At 26.3% G+C, this 9504-nt stretch overlaps 1 protein-coding gene across 1 annotated transcript; it reads right to left on the bottom strand.

The window, feature by feature from the left end:
- Positions 1-4261: 4261 nt before the first annotated feature.
- LOC112703595 (pathogen-related protein) lies at positions 4262-9504 on the bottom strand. Its single transcript, XM_025755129.3, has 4 exons — positions 8603-9504; positions 8364-8496; positions 5928-6226; positions 4262-4565 (listed from the first exon to the last, which is right to left on the bottom strand). The coding sequence occupies exons 1-4, from the start codon at positions 8753-8755 to the stop codon at positions 4416-4418; spliced, it is 735 nt and encodes a 244-aa protein (XP_025610914.1). The 5' UTR covers positions 8756-9504; the 3' UTR covers positions 4262-4415.

Raw genomic sequence — 9504 nt, forward strand, 5'->3', positions numbered from 1 at the left:
TAAGTTAAGCCACCAATTTTAAAAACTGTCAACTAATTGTCAAACTGGTTAGGAACTGGACGATCGGATCGAATCAAGACTTTTTGGCAAATATCTCATATATCTTATTAGTCCAGCTACACATCTAAGTCTTTTTGGTAACCAAGTCTAACTAAATTGGCCTAAACTCAACAAAAACCACTTTCATTACACCAGCGTGGACACACGCGCTTCACTAACGCAAACAAATCCTTCTTCAACTTCGCGTTCCTTCTTCTTCTTCGCGTTATTCCTTCTTCGTCTTCGTCTTCGCATTCCTTTTTCTTCTTCTTCGTGTTCTTCCTCCTTCTTCTTTGTATTCTTCCTTCTTCTTCGTCGCGTTCCGTCTTCTTCTTCGCATGTTTTCTCTCAATCATTGTTCTTTTAGGTAGCGTTTGGTGGAGAGACAGAGACGGAAAGACTGAGACTGAGAGACAGAGACTAAGAAACAGGGATTGAAATAAATCTTAGTATTCTGTTTGGTGCAAAATGGGAGATATGAATTGAAACAAGAATAAAACTCTAATTTAATTTGTATAAAGGATAAAATTGGAATTAATTAATTGAAATGAAAGTATTTTAGGTATAAAATGTTATTAAAGTTCCAGTCTCCATATCTAAAAATTTCAGTCCCCTGTGTCCCTACTTTTTGGAGGTACTGAAATATTGAAATTTCAGAGACAGAGACAGAAATTTTAGTACCAGTCTCTGAACTAACAAACACAATACTGAGTCTCAGTCTCTCAGTCTCTGTCTCAGTACCTCAAAACAAACGCTACCTTATTGCTGCTGTTGTTATTTCTTTTTCTTCTCCTTAATTGAGGTTCATATGGATTTAGAAATGAATTTGATGTGTTTTTATTGATGATTGAGTCTTTTTAATTGCTTGTTCAAAACTGAACTAATTTCAGTTTATTTGTGTGTTAATTGAGGTTCACCTGATGCTGCTGATAAGTATTGACCAATTTTTTTATTCCTTAAGTAATTTCGGTTCATTTCTTAGTTTAATTGAAATTCATTTGGATTCAGAAATGGATTGAATGTATTTTTGTTTATAATTGAGTCTTTTTGACTAGTCCAAAACTGAACTAATTTCGGTTCATTTGTGTGTTAATTGAGGTTTACTTGAAGCTGCTGTTAAGTATTGACCAAGTTTTTTAATTCTTTAAGTAATTTCGGTTCATTTCTTAATTTAATTGAGGTTCATTTGGATCTAGAAATGGATTGGATGTGTTTTTGTTGATAATTAAGTCTTTTTGACTATTTGTTCAAAACTGAACTAATTTTGTCGGTTTATTTATGTGTTAATTATGGTTCACTTGATGCTGCTGTTAAGTATTGATGCCTATTTACATTGATTATTGATACATAAATTTTACAAAATTTTTATATAAAGTCATTTTTAAAAGTCGATTAAAAATAATGAAAGCCTTGATTATTAGAACCGTTACCAGTTGAAAAATATAGATGGACCTCATGATACTAATAAAAAAATGGACGTACTAAATTATAAAGCTAAAAACAATAACAAACTTTACTCATTAAATAATCATATAAAGAAACATTATAGTTACAATTGTAGTCACTCAATAAAGTTAAACAAAACATACAGAGAATTCTAATTCTCTCACTTTGCATTACTATGACTAAAAATAATTGCCTATCCTCCATTTTTAATATGAATTTGAGCAAGTGCTTAACATTCTGTATCTATATCTTTGATATCTCGTTCCTAATCATCTTATAGTGTTCTAGTCTTTTTAGCTCAATCGAGTAGCGTATTATTTTGTACCGCGTCGTTTCTGAAGATGGTACGGAGAGAGGGATGAAAAACAAAGACTTTTTAGTAGTTGATCTATATGATATCATCATATTTATCCCCAGTCATTCCGAGTTTTAAAATAAAAACAATGATGATGCAATGTTATTCAATTATTATTTTCAAAAGTCTTTGTTAGTCAGAATGGTGTGATTTTTAGATGCTTCTCATTTACTTATGTTATGACACATGTGACTCATGACTGAATGGTTATAATATTAAATCATACAAAATGTAAACACATAATCCTTCACTTGGTTTCTCTTAGTATTCTCCTAACTTCTCTTAACATAAAAAGAAAACAATTCCTTATTTGACGTACACTCTTATGCAATAATGCATGAAATTGACTTTAACTTTTCTTAAGCATTCTTTTAACATTATTTTGACTTTGAAGGGTATTGAGCTTAAATTAAACCGTGTATAAAATTGATAGAAGTTTCCTTTCATTAAGTTCTTATCCCAAAAGCTTGTCGATCACCTTCTTTAATTTTACCTTCCCTTTACCAAAAGATTACTTCGATTATCTTGTTTTTGGGGTCAATTTCTTTTATCAAAGAATCATTCCCTTAATTCTTTAATACACATAAGATGATTATGTGTCTGTAATAAAGATATATTATATCATGACATGTAACGCTAGCATCTATATTCAAAAATGAGATATGACACGTAAAAAAAATAGTATAAAACTCTAACTCCAGCAAAATTTGTAAAAATCCTATATATATTTCAATGTAAATAGACACAATTCGCTAGTAAAGAGAGATTTATTTTATGATTAGTCTTTGTGTACATTTTAATGTAGATATCAATCTCTAGCTAAGAGATAGATTTCATTATTCTAAATATATGCATGATATTAAGATTTGGGATGAATAAAATTTGTCAGAAAGTAATAGATCATAGACTATTAATAAGGACAATACGAAAAACAAATAAATAATAAGTTATGATAACTAAAATGTCTTATTTGTTAAACTCAATGCAAATATTGAGGTTTCGAAAGATATAAATCCTATGCAAATTTCTGAGTCCGTGTTGGCTTTATTATAGATCGAAAATTTCTATATTTCTAATCTCTGTAGTTAGTATAGTTCAGAGAGGATAGCTTCTTAAACAATATATAAATGAAATTTGATGAATAGTTTATTTGACAAAAGATTTAGAATGAGGGTAAGAAAGTGAAAAAAGATAAGAATTTTTTCTATAATGAAATGAAAAAGTATATGAATGACAATAATAGAAGATGGAAGAAATAGATCACTTAGCATTTTTATATAGAAAATAGGAATATAATGAAAAATGAAGGATTCAAATGGTTCTTAAGTATATGTAGACTGTGTTAGGAAAATCTAACTCGTGTTTAGGTGAAATCTTTAATTTGAATCGTCACTTTGAAATCCTATAAAGTTTTCTACGTTTAGAATTTAAAAATAGTTATTAGAGACAAATTTATATAGAATTGAGTTAACTTTAAAATGAACTTTGAACAACATCAATCGAATACCTGTAACTTAAGATATTTATGAAATATTGTTAGTATGTCAGGCTGGTTGGTTACAACTAACGTAATTTTTTACTATGAACTTGTAACATATTTGTCTACCGAATTTGAATTTTATTTTGTACTAAATTCAAAGAATATAATTAATTTACTTATCTCTTCATTCATGTAGTTAAAGATTTTTTAAATCTAATAAATATGGAATTAATTATGACTATATTTTAAAAAATTGTTTATTGTTGATTATAAATTTACTATAACTACTATTTTTATATTTTTAAATTAGATATATTAATTTTCAAGTATATTATTTTTAACTTTTTATTACGAAATTAAAATTTAAATTATTATGAATTTAATTAATCATTGAATAATAAACATGATTATAGAAAACTAAGATGTTACATGTTCTATCCAACCAATACCTTTCTGTAGATGTATAAGGTTTTTTTCCTTCTACAGTAGAGCAATTGCTAAAAAAAATTGTATAATATTAAATACACATTTTTATATACAAAATTATTTGGGAGTCATACTTTAAAAATACAGGTAGCCATAATTTGCTTTATTTTAATTTTTGTTTGCATTTATTAATAATTATAGTTGAAATAAATATATAATATTAAATATAATATGTGTAAAATTATAAATATTACACACAAAATTTTAAATGTTAATTTAAATAAAATTAATTTAAATTATTATCTTTCTAGCATTATTTTTTATGTAATAACTTAATTGATTAGTGGTTATTTTTTATATTTTGATAAATTAATAAAAAATAGTTAAAAATTATTTTATTTAATATTTATTAATTATTGTAAAAATTAATAAATATTAAATAAAATAAATTTTGACTATTTTTTTTTACCTTTAATTTCTAACTTTGCCGTTCAAAAAAATAATTAAAACTCATGGAAAGGAAATCATTTTGTCATTATTCCAAACCTTTTCTCTTCTCTTATTCTCAGCTATAACTCCTCATAAAATTGATTCAATTCAATAAGGCAGATACAATTCACACATAAGATACAATTCACACATAAGATAGACAAACTTTATTTAAAAAGATTATTTGGTGGAGAAAGGGCATCCTTGAGAAGCAGCTGAAATTTTAGTGTTATTTTTTTCTTCTGTGTGCGCCCCTGAAATAAGGCCTCCAAGTAACTCCCCAGGGTCATAGTAAACTTCCACCTCTTCAACTTTCAAAGAGTTGTCCACCTATATAAATATATATATCAAGTGAAATTAGAGCTAAATAATGACTCATTAATTTGACATTACATAATTATTCATCATCATCATCATAAATAGTGAAATTCCCAAGTAGTATTTGTCAATAAATGGTGCAAATTATTCTCTCATATACAATGCCATTTTTATATTTATGATTATTATATACGTTGCAAATAATTAAAGAATATGAGTTTGGGTAGACACTTTTGGTGCCTACACATTGTGTGCTTGGATTAAGAGTAATTTTAGGTAGGCAAGGTAGAAAATTGTATACAAACATTATTAAATAATGAGTAAGTGTGTTAATCATTTTAGAAGATGATGGAAATTATTAAAGCATGGACCTATTTAAAAATATTCTTTTCAATTATATATTTTCATATGAAAAAAAAAAACTGATAAATCATTTACCAAGTTAGTTTAATAAATATAAATATCTAATTAAACAATAATATAAAACTCTCTAACATTTTTAGTGTGTACTAATTAAACAAAAGACGTTGTCACATAATATTTAAGTAACATATAATTTCAGAATATCAAATTACTCATATTATGTTCTGAAATCAAATCTCTCAGCTTTTTGAATGAAAAAGAATTTATAAAAGACGACATCAAATACTTTAGTTTAATAATTTTGTATTGGCATATTCTACGTCATTATGCTCAAAAGGTGTCTAGGTTTGGTGGCCCATCCTTCTCTTGATGACAATGCCAAAATCATAGAGATTGAGATAGTTAAGTTAATATAACAAATAATTGAAGTGATGTCTTGTGTTATGGTATATGTCTTGCTTTAATTGGGACTACGATTATTCTAGTATTCCTCACTTATATGTAGTTTAAAAAAACAAAAAAATAAACCTTGATCGAGTGATCAGTTCACTTGTTTGTTTAAGCAAGTATTTGGATTTTGAATTCCTCCTTATATATACAGTATATAATTCACTAACCAGACTCTTAAATAAAACTTAAATTTATGACGAATTAGTTTTTGACTTATCGAATTAGAGTATATTGTAGAAAAAAATTGTAGTTTTGGAATAAAAAGCAAATAAATGATCATTTGTATCCATAAAAGATGAAAACGCTGGCATATATACCCACACTACATCAAAACTAAACTTGTACCTACGCAAGACGTCCTTTATGTGACGAAAGTACCCTACGTGGCACTCCAACCCTCTAAAGACAAGGTACTTTTGTCACACGGAAGACATCATGGGTACAAATTTAGTTTCGATTTAGTGTGGATACATATGTCAGCATTTTCATCTTTTATAAATACAAATGATCATTTATTCAATAAAAAACATTGTTTGTTTCAAAATAATGGAAATAAGTAACCTTGAGAGTTGCTAAGCCATAGAAGTGAAGCATGTTGCCATTAGGAACATGTCCCTTGAAAGGTCCTTCAAAGAAGCCCCAATGCCTAAATTTGAAAGCAATGTGAGGTGGTCCACTATACACTTGAATCACTTCCCATGCAAATCCACGTGGAAATGCTGATCTGAATGCTTCATGAGATGATTCAAATGTCTCTTCTTCTGATCTATAAGCCTTCAATTCCTTTGGCAGAGAACTTCCCAACAAAGCATTGTAACTTCCCACCTTTAATGTTTCCTCTGCGTTTAATCCCTCTCTCCCTATTAATTCATACACAATCAAACATCTTATAATAAACATTATATTATATATTATAAAAGTTGAAATTTAACAAATTTATAAATCTACTGTATTAATAGTTTTTTATAAATTAAATGTGACTAATAATAACAAATTTGATATTAGCTAAGATAGTAAGAATCTTATACTAAAATTAAAAGGCCATGGATGAATCTTGAAGTTAACAACATATATTTTTATAAATTATATATGATGAAAGGTATTTTGAAAAAGAAAATTTATATACAGCTTTTTGTTTAATATTTTTGGTATATATTTTATATAATAGTTAATTTTTTGTGTACATATAATATGATCTATTATATATTATAAAAGTAAATATAATAAATTCGGATGTAATTCATATTTAAATTTAATTAAATTTTTGTTCAAAATGTTTTGTTATGATTAAGAATGGTAAAAGAGACCGAATCCGATCAATCAAACCCACAAAAAATAGATTAAATTAGGATTTAATTTAGAACCTACCGAATTTCTAAAAGAAACTTATAATTAAAAGTGGTTAAAATTTTTTTTTTAAATAAAATAAAAGAGTGATTAGTATTATAAAACTTAATAATTATATAATTTTTAAATATATTTTTTATTTTTTTATTTTTATTTTTTTGTTATTAACTTTATTTATCTTATTTTATACTCTCATATATATACTCAAGTTATGTGATTTTTTCTTAAAATAAAGAGAATTTTATTAATGAATATTATTATGAATAATAAAATTTAAAAATAAAAAATATGTTATAATTTGATTATTTTATTTATATTTAATTTTTTAATTATCATGTTTTAGACTAATTTTAATTAATTTTATTTCAAAAAAATATAATGAAGTAGTCTAATATTTTGTTAAATTTGGCAGAACGAACTGGTCCAATCCATTTTTTTGCATGTCTTGACGGAGCAAAACGAAATACCTACTTTGTCATCCTTAGTTATGATTATCTTAATAATTTTTTGTTCGAGTGTAATAAGTTATTCATAGTTTTCTATCAAAATAATATAACTATTAACGTGCAATCTTAATAATTTATATATGCTAAAATCTTAAAAGATAATTTGCGTACAGAAGAAATAATAATATTATTTTTAATATGGCACTTTATGTACCACATGGAACAACGTGATGCTCCTAATGTTTATTGAGGAATTCCATTTAAACAATTTCGGATTAAACTAACAAAAGCGTGAGTCTTATATCTTTTATCTTTCCTAAAACATATATTTATTGGTCCAATTTAAATTGATCCAACGACTTTGAATTAATGAAATAATTAACATTTCTCTTGTTTATTTAGCTTATCCTATGTGCTTAGTTTAATGGCAGCGTAGTACAATTAAACACTCTGTTTGACTGTTTGAGGTATATACCCAACCCAATTTTATAATGGTAAAAATTCGGGTAAAGTTGACTTTATATGAAGTTGATACCTCAGAGCCGTTAGATGAAATTTAGTCAAATCATTCAAATCATTTAACGGCTCTTAGGTATCAACTTCACATGAAGTCGACTGTACCTGAGTTTCCACCCTTTATAATTGAAGCTGAAGACCTATTATTGAATTCGATCAACAACAATAATGAACCATACATGCCATCATCATCATGATAAGACTATCCAACAACCCACAGAAAATAATGAGAAGAAAGTGAAAATTATAATTTTTTTTGTTCCCAAAATAATAATTATCATGGCTACCCAATTAAGGTGATGGTGGTTGGATAAGGCCAAAGTGTTAGTTTTAGTAAAAATTATAACTCCCAAGATGGGGATTGGGGTGCATGGGAAATTAAACTCCTGACAATATAATTAATCCATTATTTTGCATGATTATGTGATCATTGGTTGAATAGAGGAAAATATAATAACATCACTAAATTAATGTTTTATCCCAAAAAAACAATGGTGGTGTGCATCTATCTTCTTTTTCATGAAATAGAGAAGAAAAACATACATAAATCATAAAAAAATTTCCGGTATTATAAAAATACTGATATTTTAATAGTTTTAATTGTTTATTTTTCAATCATATATAAAATTAAATTTATATATAATTAAAATTAACTGTTAAAATTACTTAAATAAAACATATTACATACCATTAACGAAAAGCTTGAACTTTTCAGGGTTGATGGTCTTAAAGTCCTGCAAGCGGATCTTGTGTGAGAGCTCCATTTCCCATGATTTTATAGCATTTTGCACTATTTCCTCTAATGATCCTTCCGCCCACACCTGATCAAATAATATAAGTGACAATAATAATAGAAAGATCAAATAATATAAGTGACAATAATAATAGAAATTAGTCCATATATATGTATTGTTATTAATTGATTACCTTTGTTCTTCCTTGTTCAAAAAGTAGGTTAACATCATGATAGGTTGGAGGAGCACCATGCCTCCAAAGGGTATTGCTTTCACCTTCATCATCCAAGAAGGATCTGTACTTGTCCTTTGCACCTACTACTTCTTCTTTGCTTCCCATATTCATTTATACAACAATTAATAACATAGATGGCGATAATACTCTTGTTTATATAGACTCTTTATGCATGCTGCCACGTCTTATTAGCTTAGATCATTATCAATATCATATAGTATATTTATTTAAGTGTATTTCTTTAAGTATTAAAAGATAAATAATTAATTATCATACGAGATTAGATATAAAAAGAAATAGTAAATATAACTTTTATTTTAATTAAAAATTCTTTATGAGTAAGCCTTTTTTGTAATCAAGCTTAATCACCTATGTTTTTTTGTTAGAGTTTACTACTGTTCTCTTTTTTTTTTTTCCCTTTCTTCTTCTCTGTCTTCTTTTATTAATTACTGTAAAAAATTAGTTCCAACTATCAACAATAAGGATGAACGCTAAACATTCAAAAATAAGAGAAGAGAGCTTCTGAATTCTGAATTTTTGATAAACACAAAGATTTATTAAGAGACTATAAGAATCAAATACATAATCTTATTGATGATATATATAAACATTTTGTGAAGATAAATACATCATTTTTTTAAAGAGAAATATAAGAATCAAACATGTGGATTTTTTTAACGATAAACAGAGAAATTTTTATATTATTCAAATAAAAAAATGCATAATTCAAAATAAATTTTATCTTATTTAACTTATATTTTTATATTTTTAATTAAAATTTTTGTATTATTCTTCTGTTTTATTCAACTAATAAAAATTTTGACAATTCATAATTTTTTATACTTATTTAAAATTTCTTT

This window comes from Arachis hypogaea, chromosome 7 (genome assembly GCF_003086295.3).
Source record: "Arachis hypogaea cultivar Tifrunner chromosome 7, arahy.Tifrunner.gnm2.J5K5, whole genome shotgun sequence".
NCBI classification, from domain to species: Eukaryota; Viridiplantae; Streptophyta; class Magnoliopsida; order Fabales; family Fabaceae; genus Arachis; species Arachis hypogaea.

Excerpts from the sequence above, each read along its gene's own strand:
- LOC112703595 (XM_025755129.3), bottom strand. The coding sequence starts at position 8,755 with ATGAATATGGGAAGCAAAGAAGAAGTAGTAGGTGCAAAGGACAAGTAC. Across the intron at positions 8,497-8,602 it reads TTGAACAAGGAAGAACAAAG|GTGTGGGCGGAAGGATCATT; the intron begins GTAATCAATTAA and ends TTATTTGATCAG. Across the intron at positions 6,227-8,363 it reads GTTCAAGCTTTTCGTTAATG|GGAGAGAGGGATTAAACGCA; the intron begins GTATGTAATATG and ends ATGAATTAATAG.